At 43.2% G+C, this 21942-nt stretch overlaps 1 protein-coding gene across 12 annotated transcripts in view; it reads left to right on the forward strand.

Moving 5' to 3' along the window:
- Positions 1–1943: 1943 nt before the first annotated feature.
- ABI2 (abl interactor 2) overlaps positions 1944–21942 on the forward strand; it is an 86995-nt gene continuing 66996 nt past the window's right edge. For 5 of the 12 annotated variants that reach the window (XM_053281191.1, XM_053281212.1, XM_053281222.1 and 2 more), the window contains exon 1: positions 2186–2375. In XM_053281191.1, the coding sequence (XP_053137166.1) occupies positions 2259–2375 (117 nt within the window). In that variant the 5' untranslated portion in view covers positions 2186–2258. Of the gene's footprint in view, positions 2376–21942 lie in introns of all 12 variants that reach the window. The other 7 variants (XM_053281154.1, XM_053281163.1, XM_053281173.1 and 4 more) reach the window with 3 other exon arrangements.

The following is a 21942-nucleotide window of genomic DNA, read 5'->3' on the forward strand; positions in this document are numbered from 1 at the left end:
CTTTCCCACATTTTTTGTTCACGATTAGTCCTGTAATCTGTGAGAGCTGGATCTTTTCAGTATTATTATTTTTTACTGACTTGAAGGCATGAGGAAAAATAATGCGTGAGGAGGAATAGTATCTGGTCAGATTTACTGCTACCTCGTAGGTGTGGCTTTCCATGTGGTCAGCAATACATAGGGTTAATGCCAAAGGTTGTAGCTCCAACATTGCCACTCTGAATTCTGCACCTGGGCACACCACACAGTCCTTTTCCAGTTGGCAACCCATCGAGGTGTTCTTCATCCATCTCCAGGTACCCGACTCCTCCCAATTTTTTGTAAAGATTCAGCTCAATTTTTAAAGGTTCATATTTGCAGGGGTGCGATTTGGCAGCTGCAGATGGTTAAAAAAAAATTTTTTTTAAGGTGCTTTGGCAGATATCACCTTCCCAAACACTCACACCTGCATAGTAGTGTGAGTTTGCAGCTGCAGGCAGCCAAAGGTTTTAAAGAAGCACACCTTTTAAGGCACCTGGAGCCTGAGCAGCTGAATTCACACAGTGGATTCTGCAGTGGGAATGTATTTTTAAACAGAAAAGCAGTCTGTGGGGGTCTTCCTCAGGCTCTGGCTATCTGTAGGTTTCCAACAGGATTGCAGCTTTTGAGATAACTTGTGTTTTTTGTTTATCAGTGTGGGCTGACTTCAGCCTTGTCTTCTTTTGCTAGAACTCTTGTACTGACATCATGTTTTAAATGAACCAAGCAAGAATGTGTCTTCAGGGCATAACGAATACATGTTAAGTGTACTGAATATGCACTCTTGCTTAAGAACATGCCTAGCTGGACCAGACCAAGGTCCACCGAGACTAGCATTATTTTGCAAGAATCCCAGCACCCAACAGTCAATAGGATGGTGGTCTTCCACAAAATCTACTCCTGTTGCATGGCATGGCATGGCACCACCTTAGTTGTTTAGAATAATAACTGAAGTAATCAATAACTGAAGTAACACTGCAGAGAATATCGAGTCCTGTGGCACTTTAAATTGATTGATTAAGTGCCGTCAAGTTGGTGTCAACTCTTAGCGACAACATAGATAGATTCTCTACAGGACGATCTGTCTTCAACTTGGCCTTTAAGGTCTCTCAGTGGTGCATTCATTGCTGTCACAATCAAGTCCATCCACCTTACTGCTGGTCATCCTCTTCTTTCCTTTCCTTCAGCTTTTACCAGCATTATGGACTTCTCAAGGGAGCTGGGTTTTCACAGAATGTGTCCAAAGTATGATAGTTTGAGACTGGTCATTTGTACCTTGAATGAAAATTCTGGATTGATCTGTTCTATGATCCATTTGTTTGTTTTCCTGGCTGTCCATGGTATCCTCAAAAGTCATTTCCAGCACCAAAGTTCAAAAGCGTCAAAAGCTTTGTGGCACTTTAGAAACCAACCCTTATTTTGACATAAGCTTTCGAGGACTAGAGCCTGTTTCCTGCCATGACTCAAGACAATATCACAAGATGCCACAAAGCCACACCACAACAAGTGTTGGCTTTTTACAGTGCCACAAAACTCTATTTGTGGTTTTAAAGCTCTTTTGTGGCTTAAGGTGCCTCAAAATCCCCAAATAAGGTTAGATTCAAAATGCTGATGGTGAGACTAGCAAATGTAAAACTGTGCTCAGCAGAAAAATCTGGAGGATAAATTTTAGATGGGAAAAAGTTTTAAAAGAACAGACGGAGGATAGGGTGTAGGCCTATCCTCTGCCTTACCGTCTGTCCTACCTCTCCCAGACGCGCCCTTAGAAAAGCCCACACAGCGACTGACCCTTTCATTCCCGCCAGGGGATTTCTTTCTACTCAGTGGGAGAGGGCGGGGCACGTCAGCATTTCCCGCGCGCTCCATCCCGACTTGCCGGGATTCAGGCACCGGAAGTGGGAACGGAGCGCAGCCGTGTGAGGGGGCCGTGGGGGGGGGGGGGGAGAGGAGCAGAATTGTGGAAGGCTTCGGCGCCTGCGCAGTGGCTACGGATGCTGTTGGTCGGTTGCGCCGCGCCCCCGGGGAAGACTGGTCGGAGGGTGTTTCAGACAGAGGGAGCGAGAGCACCGGGTCCGCGGAGAAGGAGGGCGTAACAACAGCAGCGGCGTGTGGGAGGGCGGTTGACTGGCTGGCTGCACGAGGTGGGGGGAAGTGGGTGAGGAGGACCAGGAGGGGGTGGGGAGAGCGAGGGGGAGAGAGAGGCGGGGTTGAGCGCGCGCGCACGCGAGGAGGATGTGAAGATGGCGGAGCTGCAGATGCTGCTGGAGGAGGAGATCCCGGGGGGGCGCCGGGCCCTGTTCGACAGCTACACCAACCTCGAGCGGGTCGCCGAGTACTGCGAGACCAACTACATACAGGTACGCAGGCAGGCCCGCAGGCAGGCCCGCAGGCACCCTCTCCCTTGCCAACGCAACGGCAAGGATGCGGTGCGCGCGCGTGTGTGCGCATGTGTATGCACATTATTGTACATTCTTCTTCTCTATTCTCTTTCTCTCCTCACCAAAATCTTCTCGTCTGACCCTTGAGGCCCGGATGGAGCTTGGAACGGGGTGTGCATACGTATATGTGTGGGTGTGGAGGAGGAGGAGGAGGGCGCGGGGGCGCTGTTTTACTGTCCGAGCAAGAGGCCCGCGGGGTTCAGAATTGAGAGGGAGGCGGCTCAGAGATGCTCTGGGTTGCAGCCCCTTCTGGCACTCCCATAACGGCCACCAAAGAAAGAAAGAAAAGTGTGGGTACATGGGCCTCTCGTCCTTCTGCCCTCCCAGGCACTATTCTAGTAACGCCCGCGGCCCCAGATATGACTGAAGTTGGGGAGCATGATCTGCTTCCCGACTATGCTTGGGGTGTTGTGTGGTGTGATTTGTGTGCGTCTTCTTCAGTTTGGAGGGGTGTGTGTGTGTAGGAATGTGATTCCTGGCCAGCATCGCTGTAAGAAGATTTGGGCACCGAGGGAAGAGGAGAATAAACCTTATACATCTAAAGTAACATAGCATGTAAAGAATTGTCCTCTCTCTTCCATTAATTCCCCAGTTTGCAAATTAAGGGTAATTGATCCTAAGCCACTAGTCTGGCCTTCTTATTGTTGAGTTGAACTTGGATATATTGTTGGATTTTTAAAAATCTGGCAACAGTTCTGGAGGTGATGTCAAGTCACACTAAGCTTTAAAGCTCTTTCTGTGATGTAGTACACTGTTGGAGCTGACTATGTGGTTGGGCAATGCCTGATGCTTTTACCGTGTCCTGGAATAAAAAGAATAAATACTTCAATATTTGGCTAGGAAATGCTTTCATCCCTAGAACCTGGGCTTGCTTTCTCGCACATATAAGAGTGATGTGGTTAATCTTTGGTGCATTATTACTTAGTGTATGCTCTCATTCATGTATCACATGGGTGATAAAATTGAGTAGCTTTCTGCCTACTGACTGGTATTCTGTCTTTCAAAGACTTCTTTCAATGAAGCTGAAATGACCAGTCTGCGTGTTGGGAGAACATGTCAGAAAAAAGACTGGGCAAATCAGTGGTAGATCTCTAAAGCCATAGTGTTGGATGAGGGTGTGTAGATTACAAATGACATAATTATGACTTCATGCTAACAATTGAGTGTTGGTGATTATTGGTTCAAGTGAGAATCATGAAGCTGTATATGTTGTCCTGGTATATGTCTAGGTTTTTATTAATATACCCATAACTTGAGCTTTCTGTGATCTTGTGTGTGAAATCAAGTGTATGTTTTAACCCATTTTAGCGAGCCAGAGCTTACTGGATTTTAGGTGAGGGTATATTGGGAGAAGAGAGAGACAAGTTTTCCTGTTCCAGAATATTGCATAGTCTTTTTTTCACTTTTTATCATGTCATATTTCTATGACATGTATTTCTGACTTGGACATTAATACAGTCTGTGACATAGATAAGGGTTCTGAAACCTTGAAATTTATTCTTATTTCTACAGTGTAAGTAAATGTTCTCAAGGAGAGCTCTAAAAATAGTAATAAAATGCATAAGATTGCAGTTTCTCTGTATCTTCAGGGTGGTTTTTTCTTGTGGGGGGAGCATAGATGTGGTGATCAGCAAGAACAAGGCAAGGATAGAAAACAGTTAAAATGGCATAATGAGAGAATGTGCTGTGTTTCCATTTGCACTGCCCAATCCTGTCAAATGGATATTGAATTTTGGTGTGTTTGAAGAGCTTTTGTAGTTGATCTGTCAGGGCTTTTGCCATGGTTTTCAAGTGCCTTCATAATATACAGTAGCTTTATCATCCAAACTGAGCTCAAGATTTTTTTTTGTAACATAGAGGATAAGTAAAATCTTTTGCAATGATGCTTCACTTGTTGAGTTGGTTGGCTTGGGGGACTTCTGGTTTTAATTATAAAGACTGAAAATGTATTCTGGCATTCTGACCTGGAGATGATTGAATTTCTGATCAGGTTTTGCTGTAATGGTGGTGTGAAGTGGCGAGAGCAGTTATCACCACACTCTGATAGCACAGCCTTGGAAAATTTCATTGGGTATTGCAGAAAGTTATAGAAATGCTATTCATGGAAGAACAGATAAAATAAATATTTTAGTCATCTATGCAGGCCTTTCCTTCAAATAGTTTTTGTGTAAATATGTTCTTGGGTTGAGTGATTTTCTGCCAAAGCCTTTGGTACTTGGTTTTGTTTTGTACATTTTACTTAGCTAGGTAGCTAAAAGGGACCAGAATAGAAAAAGTAAACCTGAGATATAGTGAAACTGCAAATAACTGAAGATGTGCCAGGTTGTCAGAATAAAGTTTTAGACTGGCAGTTTCTTTGGGAAATAAGTTATGGACAGGCTACTGATGATTCCTGCCGCCGCGCCCCCCCCCCATTTACTGGGAAAATAAGAGCTACGGTATAAAATGTGTGTACGTATGTACATGCACACACTCTCTCTTTACTGCATGGCTGTTATACACACACGTGCGCGCAGTCAAACCCTCGTCTCTCTCTCTCTCTCTCTCTCAAAATGCAAAGGCATTAGGCCTATTCACACGTTGTTTAGCACTTGTACAGCAAGTATACAGTGTACACAGGTACAGTTATTCACATGTTAGGTTGAATGCATAACATACACTTCCTATCTGTCCCTGCATTTGAAGGGCCTGTATCCAGGTTCACTTTTAAAATGAACACAGGTACAGTCATTCACATAAACATGAGTACAAATATACAGACATCTGTACACTCACACAGCATAATGTCTGAATCGGGCTAAAGAAGGCCAATGAACGAATAGAGGATTTGGTGGGGGCGGATGGAGTAGATCTGAACAAGGAGGAGTCATCTGGATAGAAATACGACAAATATAAGTCATATAAGTGCAAGGGATAGGGGAGGGAAATAATAAGTGAAAACAAAAATTATATTCATGCAGTCTTGAGGAAATATTTCCCGGGTATATCCTCCATTGTAGAAGAGAAACACCTATCATGGCAGCAGGCTGTAAAAGAGACCCCATTTGGGAATATTTTAATGAAGTTTCTGTACCTGTGGATAAGACAGGCATGCGTGCAAAATGCAAACATGCAACAAATAAATGTAAGGCCTGGTTGCCCAAATAAAACAGCATTAATAGAGGTGTGCATCTATTATAGTGTGTACCTACCTTCTAAAAATACAATATACTTCTATCCTTGAATATTTATTGAGGTTATGTTAGACAGGAAGAATGTATTTTTTACTAGAAAATGCTGATTAAATAGAATCTTCCTGACTAGTGATTTAAATAATTAAAATTGAGTCTTTCCGTGAAGCAATTTAAATAGATTTGATTTAAATCAAATCATTCCAGTTGTTAGAAAGTTTTGCAAGGGGCCTTCAAATGTACCAAGGAAGACTATGAACCAAGGCTATCTTAAACTGTTAACTTGCAAGTTAACTAAGCAAGTTAACGTAAGGGAGAATTCCTAGATCTAGAAAACTCAATTTCTGTTTTGAAATGAACAAACTCTCTGTATTCTAAACTGTTCCCTGTATTTTGGTGTGGCTGAGTGAATTGCAACTTTAACAATTGAATGTGCAGTCCAATCATATGCTTGTTTACTCAGATGTTTTTCTGTTTTCAGTGGGGTCTACTTCCAATTCAGTGCAACTTATTTTAATCCACAAGCAGTGTTGTTGTAGATAACATTTTATGCTTTGTGGATACTTGAGAGTTGGGACAAATATCTTTAACATAAGCAAAAGTGAAAACCACTTGCTGCAATTCATATGTTGTGAAGTGAGTCAGAGTTCTGATTCTCTCGTGCCTTTACCTGTGTGTGAAAAAATGTACATGATTTGCTTTTTCCTTTGCAGTGTATGCAAGCAGGAACACGGTGTTCTATATCTATTCACTAAAATGTCAGTGTTTAATGCTAAATGGCAAAAAAATGAGCGGGATGGCAGACTGCAGAGATGTGAAGGACCTAGGGAAAACCCCAGAAAAATTCAAGACACTGCCCCCCTCCCCAGGTTTTCATCCTACAAGGCCAGATGTGGAAAAATTGGAAAACATCTTGTATAATATTTTATCTCTTTGAATGATGTATGAAACTCTTTGCAAGGCAAAAATTATTATTGCTTCCTTCCCATTACTTTTTGTAACAATATATAATATGAAGATAAAGGTAAAGTGTGCTGTTGAGTCGGTGTCGACTCTTGGTTAACACAGATATTTTACATAAAATAGTCCATAGAAACAATTTATAAAAAATAAGGGCCCAGCTCTTTGAATTCCTCTAGTAAAGATGATAGTGCAACCTATGAGAGGCAAAGACTGAACAATACAGTAATATATCATATATTTGAAAGTTATATATTGTATAGCTCTATACAATAGCCAGTGTGTGAGCCAGCGTGGTGAAGTGGTTAGAGTGCTGGACTAGGACCAGGGAGACCCGAGTTCAAATCCCCATTCAGCCATGATACTTGCTGGGTGACTCTGGGCTGGTCACTTCTCTTTCAGCCTAACCGACTTCACAGGGTTGTTGTGAGGAGAAACTCAAGTATGTAGTACACTGCTCTGGGCTCCTTGGAGGAAGAGGGTGGTATAAAATGTAAATAATAATAAAAATAATATATTATACAGGCTTAGATTTAGATAACATCATTGTGTTTCATTGTTCATCATAGGATTCACTGCCATCTTTACTAGAGGAATGCACAGACCTAGGCCCTTCATAGGGCCCTCCTTTGCTTGTTAATTGTTGCTCTGACTTGCCTTCCTCTTTGGTCTAAAGAATGGTGGATATATGATCCACCTGATTTGGCCCCATGTTCAGTGTTCCCTCTAATAGGGATTCCCAGATGTTGTTGACTACAATTCCCAGCATCCCTAGGTACAATAGCCTTTGTTTGGGGATTATGGGAGTTGTAGTCAATAACATCTGGGATTCCCTGTTAGAAGGAATACTGCCCCTGTTAATCTCTCTTGCTTCAAAGAACTGTAACACTGTGTGTTACCCTCCATGATAAAACAAATTCTCTTCATATAAAGCTTTGAATTTGTTTCAGTATAACTAGTAAAGCACATGAAGTGTCTTTATTGAGCCTGTCCCATCAAATTGTTAATTGATTTGATGTTTTAAATGATTTTAATTGTAAACATCCCAGAGACGCAAGTTTTGGGAGGCATAGAAATATTTTAAATAAATAAATAATACAAATATTTCAGTTCAGTTACTTAAAAATCTTTTGAGATAGTGAGGGAAATGTAATACAGTGGAGTTACTTTTGAACTGTATGAATAGGTCAAACAATGTGCCAAGTCAGATCACAGTGTTTTAGGGCATCATGAAAATGTAAACTGTGTGTGTTTGGGTGTTTTTTTTGGAAGAAAAGGTGCAACTTTTATGCAAGTGAGGGGGAAACTTGCGGGGGAAATTTTCTGAAAACCCACATCTCTGATTGTATATATTTCAGTCTTGCCCAACATTTCAGTTATTTCTGGCGGGTGGGGGTTATTTCCCCCATGGCTTCAAAATTCTGGAAATTGTACATCTCTAAGACTGTATGAGACAAAGTTGTGCAAATGTAGAGACCAGAAGAGATCAGAACTACTGATGACTTTTGCTAATAATAGAGAAGTACTAGAGTCTAACTTTGAAGACGGCATTGTGGATGGCCCTCCTCCAAGTTCTGCTGCTATTAGAGAAGTAGTGTGTGGAGACAGGACCTTTTCCTGTAGTAATGCCAAACGTCGAACAAGCTCCCAAGAAGGGTTGTCTTAGTGCCATCATGGCTTGCTTTCTGGCAGGTAACAAAGATTGTTTTCTTCCAGTGGGTGTCTTCAGATGTTGCTCTTAAAAGATACCCATTACTACTCTTTGACTCTTTTGATGTGTTGTGCTTAGTTATGGATTTCTATTTTGTTGTATTTATACTGTTATCGGATTCCAAGGTTATGCTACAGAAAGACAGGATACAAATAAATGAAATAATATTGCATTGCAAATTGTTTGAATCGTATTTAAATATGTCAAAATAAACTTTAGTTTTTAATATTTTATAATGTCTTTAAAAAGATCAAATTGTGAAAAATGATCAAGGTACATTTGTATTTTGCTGGCGTCATTCTTTGTATTTGCATGACCCATAGAAAGCTTAATTTCTGAATCTCTTGCTTGATGTAGTCATAATATGAGAATGCAGTTGGAATTTATGTAAACTACTGCAGTGTGATATATTTTAATAAAATGATTGTTACATAGAAACAGTTTGTGCTTTCCATTGAGACAGTTAACACATTTTTACAGCATGGGGAAAAAAGTGTTTTTATCTGATGGCAATTCTTCCAGTTAAATATCCCACCTGTTATCTGAAAAATTATAATCTGGGTAGAATTACATCTTTAGTCAAAATAATTTTTTAGATAAAAAACTGTGTAGGTATGTTTTAGTTATTAGTTATTTAACATTGATGCAGTTGGATGAGAGACCATTATGACAATTAAAAAGAACATTACATGCAGACCAAATATGAGGCATAGTTTCCGCCTTGATAATTTTCTGAATGCAAATATTTCTCATTTACATAAAATTTATAAGAGGAAAATCTATGCAACTCTCAAGTGCTGTTTTTACTAGAAATTTCCCCGATTCCCTAAATATTGTGATTTAATTTGGCATGTTCGACCTGTATATTAAGCAGGGTGGATTTGATTTAAATCAAACTGATTTAAATCACGATTTAAATCACTAGCAGGGTGGATAAAAATAAAAAAAATCCGATTTAAATCAAAAAAATCGGATTTTTTTGATTTAAATCGGATTTTTTTTTATCCACCCTGCTAGTGATTTAAATCATGATTTAAATCGTGATTTAAATCAGTTTGATTTAAATCAAATCCACCCTGATATTAAGTATTAAAATTTTTAAAATAATTTTCCATGCTGTGTATCAACATTTTTCAAGTAGCCAAGTAGTTGAAATGACACATTTGATTAGGGGGATGAAAATCAATAGACATTTAATATAGTTATACTGAAACACATTCAAAGCTTTATGCGGGATTTTATTTTATTATTTTAAAGGAATACTCCGTGAAATTTATATGTACTCTCACACTTCTTAGGGATAATTGAAAAACATTAAATACAACTTTGAAGTCGCCAAACTTGCCTAAGATTGCATTGACATCCATTCATTGCTACTTAGGGATTTTAGGAAGCTCATTTTTATGAATGGAAAAATAAAGTATGGACACTTTTTCAACCCCACATGCCAAAAAGCTTAGGAAAGAAATGAGGTCTTTGTGTGTCACTTCCAGCATGACATTAAAGGTGCTTCCTGCCTCTGTGCTGTCTGTGTTGGAACCTGGAACCTTCTGCACGCAAGCATGCAAATGCTCTTCCCAGGTGCTTGGTCCCATCCCCTCAGGGGAATATCTTGCAGTGCTCACATGTAGTCTCCCATTCAAATGCAACCAGGGTGGTCCCTGCTTAGCAAAGGGGACAATTAATTCTTGCTGTCACAATGCATAGGATGTTCTTTTTTTAAAAAAGAAAAAGGTTTGCATTCAAGAACTTCAGAGAGTACAAAGACTCTGAATTATAAAGTCAAATTTTGTTGTTTGCCTTGCTACTGGTTAACAGTGATCCTAATTGCAGTTGGAGTGCTTGCTGGGGTGATGACCTTGTAACCATAGTGTGTGCAAAAGTCCAAAGTCAAAGCAATAAAACTGAAGTGATTAACATAATGCTTATAGCTGTGATGGTGTTAGAAATCTCTCCAAAGTGGAAATTATTTTTGTATAGGGAATTGCTTGACTCCTAGTTTATCATATATGACAGATGCACAAGTATCTTTCCACTGCATGTAAACATCACTGGAAGCTGCAATTGTTTGTTTTCTACCACATCTACTCCCGGTGAAATGACAAGTGTGACGCTCTCATGTTATGAACTGCATGTGGGATGCACACAATTCTTTCAAAGTGACGTCCACCTAGGAAATGTCAACTTGTGAGAAAGAACTCCCTGGGAGATAAAGTATTATCATTAAAAAGGTTTAAAGATGCAGGAAAAATCAGATTTGAGCAGGGATTTAAAGCATGTAAACACTTTAAGCATCTAACACTTTTAAGTATATACTGGACAGATTTAAAAGGCTTTAGTAATTTAATTGGGATACTTTGAAACTAATGTTCTTGGCTTTTTAAAACCAAAAATCTTAACATCAAAGATGTGTGTACAGCAAAAGGGTTGAAAATTGGTGTACAACCCCAATTAAGATTTTTAAAAATTGAATTGACATTTGTGTGTACATGTCAGGGTGGATTTGATTTAAATCAAACTGATTTAAATCACAATTTAAATCATGATTTAAATCACTAGCAGGGTGGATAAAAATCAATGATTTTAAAAAAAATCAAAAAAATCGGATTTAAATAAAAAAAATCCGATTTAAATCAAAAAAATCCAATTTTTTTGTTTTTTTAAAAAAAATCATTGATTTTTATCCACCCTGCTAGTGATTTAAATCGTGATTTAAATCAGTTTGATTTAAATCAAATCCACCCTGGTACATGTATGTGTACATATCAATTTAAAATATTAAACTGTTTGATGTTTGAACCGTATTAGTAACCTGGATGTGTTTTCTGTTTGTTAGGAGCTAAACCAAATTGAAATTTTTGATTTATATTTTACACAGCCATTTCAAATAGGGAAGAGAAGGGGAAGGTCAGGAGAGAGGAGTTGTGTGAGAAGAGAAATTGAGGGCAGGGTGGAAACAATTCCATCCTCGGTATAATAGACAAGTGCAATAGTAGGCATTTAGCAGAGTCCTCCTCATCCATATAAGCTTTCCAGATGCTGAAATTAGCTTCCATCATTCCATCTTCTATAGGATATACTCTCCAATATGGAGAGTGCTGTTGCTTCATCTGGCCACTGATGTATGGAGGTGTGTGTCATAGGGATGTGCACGAACCGGTTCGGAGGCCATGTTGGAGGCCTTTGAACCGGTTCGGAACCGGTCCGGCACTGAGGGGGGGGGTCTACCTTTAAGGGCGGGGGGGTAGTACTTACCCCTCCCACTGCTCTTCCCTCTCCGGCGCTGCATTTAAACTCGAAGTTTCACGGGTGGCAGCGTTCCTTCCTGCCCCTGCCGTTGCCCGGAAGTCTCGGAAAGATGAGCACGGATGTGCGCGGTGCGCGCATGTGTGCTCATATTTCCGAGACTTCCGGGCAACGGCAGGGGCAGGGGTGGCAGGGAGGAAAGCTGCTGCCCCCGAAACTTAGAGTTTAAATGCAGCGCCGGAGGGGGAAGAGCGGCGGGAAGGGTAAGTACTACCCCCCCGCCTTTAAAGGTAGACCCCCCTCAGTGCCGGACCACGCTGCGGCGGTTCCGTGCACACCACTAGTGTGTCACAGGATTTCCAACATTGCAAAACTAGTCTCTTAGCAACCAGCAATGTTCTTTACATTTCTAAGTTGGCATTGTTGGAAAGGCATATATAAGGGATGCACATTCTCTTATGGTTTAAACTGACTGCTGCTGACTCGGCACTGGATTTTTTCTTTATGGCAGCACAAACATGTAGATTTTAGATAGTACAACTAAAGCATGGTCATCTTTAGTCAGAGGGTAACATTGCAGAGGAAACAGTGCACATTTCCCATGTTTCTGGCATGAGCAAACACCCTGGTTTGATGAATACTCATGAATTAGGTTTCAGGTTGCTCATGTAACTTTAATATGTGAGCTTGCATGGTAAATATTTCAGAATCATAGTTAGCAAGTACTCTTTTGTTGGTTCACATACTCCTGAGCAGGAAATATACACATCCCATGTTGACTGAATCATCTTTAAATAAAACACAGTTCAAAAGTTGAAACTGACATCTTTCATCAGTCCTAATTTATCCTATTGATAGTCAGTCAGTCTTTATTACGGTCTTTGACCAATATCAAAACATCTAAAACAAAAGTAAAATTAAAACATAAAGTAAATTAAAGTGTGCTGTCAAGTCGATTTTGACTCCTGGTGCCCACAGAGCCCTGTGTTCTTTTGGTAGAATACAGGAGGGGCTTACCATTCCCTCTTCCTGCACAGTATGAGATGATGATGCCTTTCAGTATCTTCCTATATCGCTGCTGCCCGATATAGTACCAGCAGGGATTTGGACTCGCAACCTTCTGCTTTTTAGTCAAGCATTTCCCCACCACTTGAATTTAAACAGCCATATTGATAATTAATCTGTACACTGAATCTAATCGTTAGTGAGCGTGTCGAACTTGTATTGCAGAACAACAGAATTTCACAACTTCGTGTGTGATGGATGGATTCACATCTGTTAACAAATATTTGACATAGAATTTGTCTGTCCTGGCAGGTTATGTAAAACAGGGTCAGTTAACCTTCACCTAAGACCTATATAAAAGGCACACCGCAGGAGCACATGTCCAACTGACTCAATCTCTTCAGAGTTACAGGGACAATATCTCTGCTGTATTGGAATTCTGCTATATCTGCCAGCCAGTAGTTCCGAGGGGAGGGCATTCAATGGGCCCTTGAGAAGGCCCATCTATGTTCAGAGAAGGTGAGGAGGTAAAGATAATTTGCTGGGTGAGTTCTCATCTCACCACTGAGCATGTGGAATGACCTAGATATCCTCGACAGGTCATTCTGAAACTCAGTATCCCAGATCCTTCATTTAATAAGTTATTTGGCCCTGACCAGTCACAGAGAGGATTGCCTCAGGTGAAAGACCGTATAGTTTCCTAACACAGTTCTCCCACCAACTCAAGCAGAGCCTATCCAATAATAAGGGAAGGAGACTAGAGGGCATTAAGTTTATTCTTGCCCAGTTTATTAGTATTAGAACTTCCAAGTGTGTTTTTACCAGGAACTGTTCCACTTTCTTAATTAGTAGTTTCACCATCTCTAAATAGAATAGTAGCTTTTGCAAGAACAGCTTAAAATAATCTCTCTCTAGTAAACACTAAGATCTTGTCTATTTCGGCCCTTGACAAATTTTCTTTGGATCTTGGAGCTGGATAATGGTCACTAGACAAAATCTGGACTTACTGATGGACATGTGAGTGGGTGGGTGGGGGGTAAATGGGCTTCTCTTTATCTCCTTTAGGGACAAGTCTTCCATAAAGATTTCAAATTCATAGGCACCACCACAGTTTCCCCCCTCAAGAGCACAAGATTCTGTTGCCCTGGCCGCAAATTGGCTATTGGTTGAATGTAAATTGACTTCTGAATGCCAATTTGAATGTTTCTCCTTTGATCATTTGAAAAGAGAGCTAAAAATAATTGCTCAAAAGTCTTGATTCACAACATAGTCTGTTGGGAAGTTGGGCTGTGATTTGTCCGATGGTGTGGGTGAGATTCATCTCATGTAGCTATGGAAGTAAATTCAATGTTAAATCATTTTTGAGAAATATTAGATGAAGGTGTAAACTGGTATGTGCTATTCATGAGTTAGTCCATCCAGCAGATATGAAAGGTCTGCCATATTGAAATACTGCATTTACCAGAATACAAGATTACTCTGAATTTAAGATAAGCCCCTTAAATAAAATAGGTTAAATACAGGATACCGTTATTTACTCAAAAGGAAGAGGACTGTGAATTTAAGATGACGCCCTGATTTCTAACATGAAAGAACTTGGGGAAAAACCTAGCCTTGGATTCAGGTAAATACAGTATAAAGATACGGGTTGGTTGCCTGCTTTGAGTCTTTTTTGTGATCTGTTTGTGACAATGTTAAATGGACCTTTTGATAAACTAGACATATTGCTATGAGGGTTGCTGTTCTATTATATAGTGCCTTGCTTTGGGGTAAGCCTGATTATCATTCATTCATTCATTCATTTGATTTCTATACTGCCCTTCCAAAAATAGCTCAGGGTGGTTTATACAGAGAAATAAATAAATAAGATGGATCCTTGTCCCCAAAGGGCTCACAATCTTTTTTTTAAAAAACCAAACTCTGTAACTCTGCTAGTGATTTAAATCGTGATTTAAATCAGTTTGATTTAAATCAAATCCACCCTGCAAGGAGGCAAACAGAAGCAGAATTAAAAAGGCACGTAAGCTTTCAGCTTCAGTGCGCTTCAGTGAGCGCCTACTTATCCAGGCTGTATGCAAGTGGATGAAGCCGTGCTCTAAGGAGCAAAAGGCCAGAAAGGGGAAGGACGATTATCACCTGGTGGGTGATCCATTGGCGTCCCACAGCACCTCCCCTGTGGTGGTTGTAGGGGGAACCGGCTGGTCTGCGCAGTCCCCCAGCGTACCACCCAAACCGCCCAGTGGGAAGTGGAGAGCCAAAAGAGCCGTTGGGCTTAAACAAACAAGGGGATGCTGCATTGGGTGGTGTCTTGCCATTGGACTGGCTGCCGGCCGGTGAGCCTTCAGGTAAGGCCGCTCCCCCTCCTCTGGGACTGGCCCCACCTCCTTTCCCACCCGCTGTAGCCTGTTGACTAAAATACTTTTTTGCTAAGGAATGCCTGCCGCTTATCCCTCAGCCCCAGCCTCCAACTTAGCTGGCACTTTTATTGCCAGACCGCCCTCCGGCGGCGCCTGCCTTGCCTGTCCGACTCGCAAGCCCCAACAGACGCCTCTCATTGTCCTCCCCAGACTCCAGTCCAAGGAGGGAGGCAATTCCACTGCTCAGATGAGGGTGTTTTGCTCCCTCTGTCTCCTTCCTCTGGCTCGGGTGATGGACATGGGGGTTCCAGACACCCCCAAGGTCCCAGAATACCTGCCCAGCCAACTACCCTGGAGGACCTGGTGACCCCCCCCCATTCTGCCTGTACCAGTCCAACCCTTACAACACTTATTGAACCCCTTCTCCTACCCCCTGTTCTCCCCACCACCCATCCTGAATCTGCCTCTGACCTGATTCTCCCATGCCTTTGAATTCCACTGAATCAGGTAGGGAAGAGGGAGAGCTTTCAGAAGAAGAAACCACTCCAGTGGCACCTATTTCCTCTCGTCACTTTTCATCTACAGACTTCAATGTCCTCTTATCTAAGGCTAAGTGGGCAATTAATGATGTTTCTCCAGTTGATGTGGTGCAACCTTCTGAACTAGACCAGAATGTTTTCCCTTCCTCTTCAGGTACCTTGGCCTCTGTGCCCTTCCCACCCTTGTTTAGACAGGTGATGTTAGTGGAATGGCAAAACCCAGCTTCCTGTAGACCCATTGGTTCCTAGCAAACACTATACCCTGTCACCCGAGGTCACCTCCTTGCTGGCGATACCCTGGGTGGACCCGCCCATTGTTCAAATGGTTTTGGGGATGCTTCTGAATATTGAGAACCAGGAACAGTTAAGGTCTACAGAGGATAGGAAATGTGATTTGTTGCTTAAGAAGGCTCATGAGGCTTCCTCCACGGTTATAAGGCAGCCACAGCCAACTCTATTTTTGCGAGGGCCTCCATTTTGTGGGTCAAACAGTTAGCAATCTTAGTGCCCCCAGAGAATTCCAAATTGAGTCAGAGCATCAATAAAATGGCTAAGGCTGTGGCCTTTATGGCAGATTCCAGCCTCGACTGTGTCCAACAGGCTTCTAGAGCCTTAGCCTCTGGAGTAGTTTTATGCAGATCTCTGTGGCTCAAGGGATGGCAAATAGATTCTAAGTCTAAGATTGCATTAACAGCCTCTTCCTACTCAGGCACTAACCTTTTTGGCCCTTCTCTAAATCCTATCCTGGTGAAAACCAAGGATAAAAAGAAGGGCATGACTACCACCAGGAAAGATTTCCGCAGAGGGTTTTTGCAACCCTGATCATTACTTTCAGAACCAAAGGCAGTATCATACCACTTCTCCTTTTTGCTCAGGAGATGTAAGACACACCAACTTTAGAGGCACTGGCAGATACCAGTGGAGGCAATGATTCAGGGGCTCAGCCAGACCGCAAGGTAATAAAGCCCCCAATACCACTGCTCACTAGAGCAAGTGACAATGACTCACTGCCCATAGGGGGCAGGCTTCAGCAGTTCGCCCTCACGTGGCTGTCCACAACCCAGGATTGATGGGTACTGGACACTGTGTGCCGGGGTTACGCACTGGATCTATCTCTTATTCCCCACGACCTACTATTCTACCCCATGCTCTTGCCGAATAGGAAAACATCTTCTGATGGACAAGGCAATCCAACATCTTTGGATTTGGGCGATCGAGCCCATTCCTTGGATGCACAGACGGCCAGGCATTTACTCACTTTTCTTCCTGGTGCCCAAGAAGGATGGGTCCTGGAGGGCGGTGCTGAATCTCAAATGCCTCAACAAGTTCATCAAGAAGAGGAAGTTCAGGATGGAGTCTGCGATCCATCGAGCAGGTGATTCTTCCAAATGACTTCCTCACGTCTGTGGACCTCTCAGAGACGTACCTGCACATTTCTATTCTACCAGAACACAGAAAGTTCCTATGTTTCTCCTACAACAACCTCCATTTTCATTATTGGGTTCTCCCTTTTGGCCTTGCGTTGGCCCCACAGGTGTTCACGAAGATAATGGTGGCCCTCACAGCCCACCTCTGCCTGCAGGGGGTGTGCATTCACCTGTTCCTGGACAACCTTCTCATCAGGGGCCCGTCTTTTCTGGTAGCACTAGACCATGTGCATCTCACTCTGAAGTGTCTTGACCATGGGTTTGTTGTAAATCAAGAAAAAAGTCATCTGCACCCCTCACAGTCGCGACATCATCTCAGAGCGGTCTTCCACACTGTTCTAGCAATGGTGACTCTCCCTCCTGAAAGGAGGGTCAAGATTGTATCCGCCATCTCCCCCTTACTTTGTGCCACTTCAGCAGACCTGATGTTGCTAGCTCAAATTCTGGGGCTGATGAATGCCACCATGGAATGTACCCCCTGGGCCAGATGGCATTATTGCTCCCTTCAATGGGTCCTATCAGTTTGCCCACCTTGGTGCCTTCCTCTCCGCCCGGACCTCCTGCAGGAACCCATATATCATCCAGACCCCAAGTGGCTCCATCTTTGCACATGGAAGTTGAATGCCAAGAATTAGAGAGTAGAGGTTACTCTCAACAGGTTCTGGATACCATCTTAGCTTCTTGCTGCCCGACTACCCAACGGATCTACCAGGACACCTGGGTGGCCTTCTCCAGATGGTCCCATAGAAATCACATCAATCCAATCCCAGCAGGAGTTCTGAGGTCTAGGCCTTCCTCTAGTTGGGCCTGGAGCTATGACTGAAACCATCCACATTGAAAAGACAAGTCTCAGCCCTAGCTTCGGTCCTGGACATCTCAGATCCCGGTACCCAGTCACTACACCCCCACATATCTCGTTTCCTCACTTCTAATTTGGCACCTCCTCCGGTTCCTCATTTTCTTTCATGGAACTTCAACAAGGTGCTGAACGCCATCACGTCCCTGCCCTTTGAACCTGTAAACTCTATTCCCCTGAGGATTCTCTCATACAAGACCATTTTCCTGGTGGCCATCACCTTGGCCCGCAGGATCTTGGAACTGGGGGGGACTATCCGTTCGCAAGGAACCATGTCTCTTTCAACCTGACGCGGCAATTCTGAGATTGGATCTGACCTTTTTGCCAAAGATCAACACGGTGTTCCCAAGACGTCATCGTGCCCTCCTTCTGCCCCAACCCTTCCCATCACATTGAAAAGCTTTGGCAGAATCTGGATGTCTACCGTGCCTTACGGTTCTACATTTGATGCACTAAAGCTTTATAACCTTTTGTATATAGTTGGATGGGTTAGGTTCGCTTTTGGGTGGAGGCAGCTTCCAGGGTTTTCAGTCTTAGATCACCTATCTCCTTTTTCTCTCTACCCGTCCAGTTTTCCTTGTCTTAACTTGTTTGACACTGTCGTCATTGAGTTTTGTTGGTTTCCTTTAGCAATATTTCAGCTTTTATCACCACTCTTTGCCTCTACTGGGACTGGCACCCTCTGGTGGGAGGAAGTAGTGTACTTTATTTCTGGTCTGTCTCGAGCATGCTCAGTGACTAATCCCACTTCTGATGAGCTTCAGCTACAGGGGAAAAGAACCCTTCACAGGTAAGACCAATGTTCCATTTTGACTCTTCCTTAATGTGCTATAATTAAAATTTGGGCTTACAGAGCCAACAGATAAGAGTGTTTCTATTACCTCTGCTATAATAATATGTAAATCTAGTGATGAGGATGGATGATTAATATTGCTACAATTTCCAGCAACAGGATAAAATAAATGATCAAATGTACAGACCAGCCTTATAAAAGTTTTAATAATAAATAAATAAATTAAATGGTAGATTGTATCTGTTTGTTTATTTTTTTAAAAAAAGCTTCTGAAAACCTGAAGATTGGCAGCCACTGAACTGGCTTTGAATGAAGGGATGTGGGTTGAAAAGTCAGGGAAAAGTTCACGTATTTGTCTTGTGCTATGTACTTTTCAGCATTGGAATGTGCTCTGTAATGTGACTCTTGGGATTATGAGGATGGTCTTCTGCTTAAAGCCCCTTGGCATTGGAGAGTACATGTTCACAATCTTTGGCTTTCCCCTCTCTCTCAATAATTAATAATAAATAAACAAATCCTTCACACATTTTACTGTCTCCTTAGCCATCTGCACTAGAAAAATAAGAATGGTGTTTCCTTTTCTCACACAGTATGGGTAGTCATCGTTGATGATGATGTACTCCCCAGCTAGCTCCTTTTAGACAGGGCTGGTCTTCTCGGGTAGAAAGATCAGGTGGTCATCAGGTAGGCCAGCCTCCCTACCCAGAAGGCTATGGGAGCAGAACCATCCCAGTTCCTTCCCTGTCTTGCATCTTCCAGGATGTCTGCACTGGAGCGCCTGTGTTTCATATTTTAAAAAGCAAAGCCCATATTAGCTGGGTCTGTCTTGGAGGAATTGGCCTCTGGCAAAGTAGTTCCAGCATCGCTCAGCCTTGCCTGGCCTCGACCAGCCCCCCCAACACTAAAAATCGAAGGCAGCAGCCACCATCTTGAGGCGGAAAAGGTCAAACAGAAAGTGATGGCAAGGCATGAGCTCCCCGCCTTCAGGAAGAGTGAACGCTTCTGCACTATCATGGCAAGAAAGTGAGATACAGGGAACAACTGTGATTTCCCCCCGTGACTTTCTCTCAGTCTCAAGATCAGCTGGTCTTGCTGCCACCCCCCCCCCACGGCTGTAACAGCCCCTTGTTGGGCCAGCTTCTTCTGAAGGAAGGCCTCTCCAGCAGCTTGCCCTACTTACTGTCTCTCAAGAGGCTGGATGGGAATTGCCGCCACCCATGTGGCTTCTTAGCCCTCCAGCTGCTCTTATCCCCAGGAACATGCTTCTCTCCAAGGAGGCATGGGTGGCTGGGGATTGCACTCTTCACCCACCAGGGTCTCCATGAGCAGATCTGCTGACCCACAGGTACCCAGACTCGGTCAACCAGTGGAAGCTCAGCCTGTGGGACCCTGTAACTTGCTGCCTCAAGGCAGTGTTGTAGCCCTTTCTTAACTGTCAAGGGCCACACCATGAATAGATCAGCAGACAGGTCTTCTGGTGGGGTCTCAGATCCCTTTCTTTGTAAGTACCCTATTCTTCTGCCTAGGCAGCCCCATTTCTCCCTGACATAAGAATTCCCTTCAGCCGTCTCAGATTAGATAAGGGACTTGGTGGTTAGGGACTTGGGGGTTCTCCTTCCAGTACGTGCCCCCAAACTAGCCCCAAGGTCCATCCCAAATGAGCCTGTACCAGTCCCAGGAGGCTTCTCTCACGGGCCACTGATTTACCAGCCCAGGGGTTCCACGCAGTACTGAGGTACTGGTGAACAGCCCTTGGGAGCCTATTCCTCTTTGACATCAGCCCAGTCCAAAAAGTGATTCGGCCAAGCCAACCAACCCTTTTTCTCATTTATTTGCCCCAGAGGAACTTGAAGTCATCTTAGCAAAGGCAAAAGAACTTTTAATGCCTCTTCTCCTTCTTCACCATTCACACAAGCCTTATTCTCCTCCACCTTCACCCAAGAGATTTTTCCCATGGTTTCTCAAGAATTTACTATTCCCTCCCCCACCATCTCAATATGATGCCCTCATAATGGAATAACTCTACCTCAACTAAGAATACAGGTTCCTTTCCTAAGAAGTTCTGTGTATTGCCCAGTGATGTCATTATAGTGGACGCTAGCCTGCATGCCCCCCAGACTTCTTCCAAGGCCTTGGTCTCTGATGTGTTGGTCCACAGGACACTGTAACTAAGATTTTGTTTTGCATGTGGACCTCAAATCAAAATTGAACTTGGCCTCTACTCACTTCAAGGAAATGAAACTCTTCAGGGAGTCCTTAAAGCCAGTTCTAGTGGAAACCTGCAACAAGGTCACACCCTCCAGCTGCAAGGATGTCTATAAATCGTTCTGTCCTAACCAGTCCTCCTCTCGTTACTCCAGGATCACCCTTAGAAATAGGGACAACCACCCCTTTCATCCTGAAGCCCCCCCCCCCCGGGTTCCCAAAACAGAACTGGCTTCAGAGCCCTCTCCTCTGCCCCCAGGTTCAACTGCAAACAACTGACTACCCACCCATAGGAGGCAGACTGTTTGCCCAAACGTGGACCATATCTACTTTGGATCAGTGGGTAATCAATACACTAACACCAGGTTTCTCTCTGTAGACCTCCTTACCTTCCCACACAGTCACTTCATCATCTCTTTGAGCTCCAGGAACCCAAGCAAACAACATCTGATGGATCAGGCTGGTTTTCACCTGATTTGGATCTGGGTTATAGAATCTGTGTCTTTGACATAATTATTCCGAGGCATCTACTCCATTTTGTGTTTGGTGCCCGACTGCCCACCCCTCTGCTCCCAAAAGTCACTGTGCTGCCCATCAACCCCGGTGCCAGTGCTGGGTGGGAATTTAAAGGGCACTTTACCACCAGTGCACTACCTGGGGCACTTGCCCTTTGATCTGGTTCCTCCTGGTGGCGGGGACTGGGATTTCCGACCTACACAGTCCTAATGGGCCATTTTATTTATTTATATCTACTTTTGTTGGAAAATGGTATATAAATGTTTGTGGTATTCGTAATGGAGAGTTATATTGGATCTCAAGTGACTAAACTGCCTCACCTGCAAGCCGAAGTTCTGCATGGAGTCCTTCAGGCCAGTCATGTAGGCCATTGCCTTGGGATTTCCTCACCTCCCTAGACCTTACTGAAGCTTGCCTCCATATCCCAATCCTCCCAGCGAAAAGGAAGTTCCTGAGGTTCTTTTACAACTGCAGGCATTTCCAGTACAGAGCCCTTGCATTTGGACTCTCATCTGCCTCACGAGTCTTTACGAAGATCATGGCCACCCTGTTGGTGCACAAGAGACTCCAAGGTCTCCACATTTATGCCTTTCTAGATGATAACTTAATTTGTGCTTCATCCTACCTCCATGCAAGCCAAGTCAGCAGCTACAGCTGCTCAGTGCAAGTAGTCCGGGGCGACAGCAGACAGATTCGGAGTA

The sequence above is a fragment of the Hemicordylus capensis genome, chromosome 1 (genome assembly GCF_027244095.1).
Source record: "Hemicordylus capensis ecotype Gifberg chromosome 1, rHemCap1.1.pri, whole genome shotgun sequence".
Lineage (NCBI taxonomy): Eukaryota > Metazoa > Chordata > Lepidosauria > Squamata > Cordylidae > Hemicordylus > Hemicordylus capensis.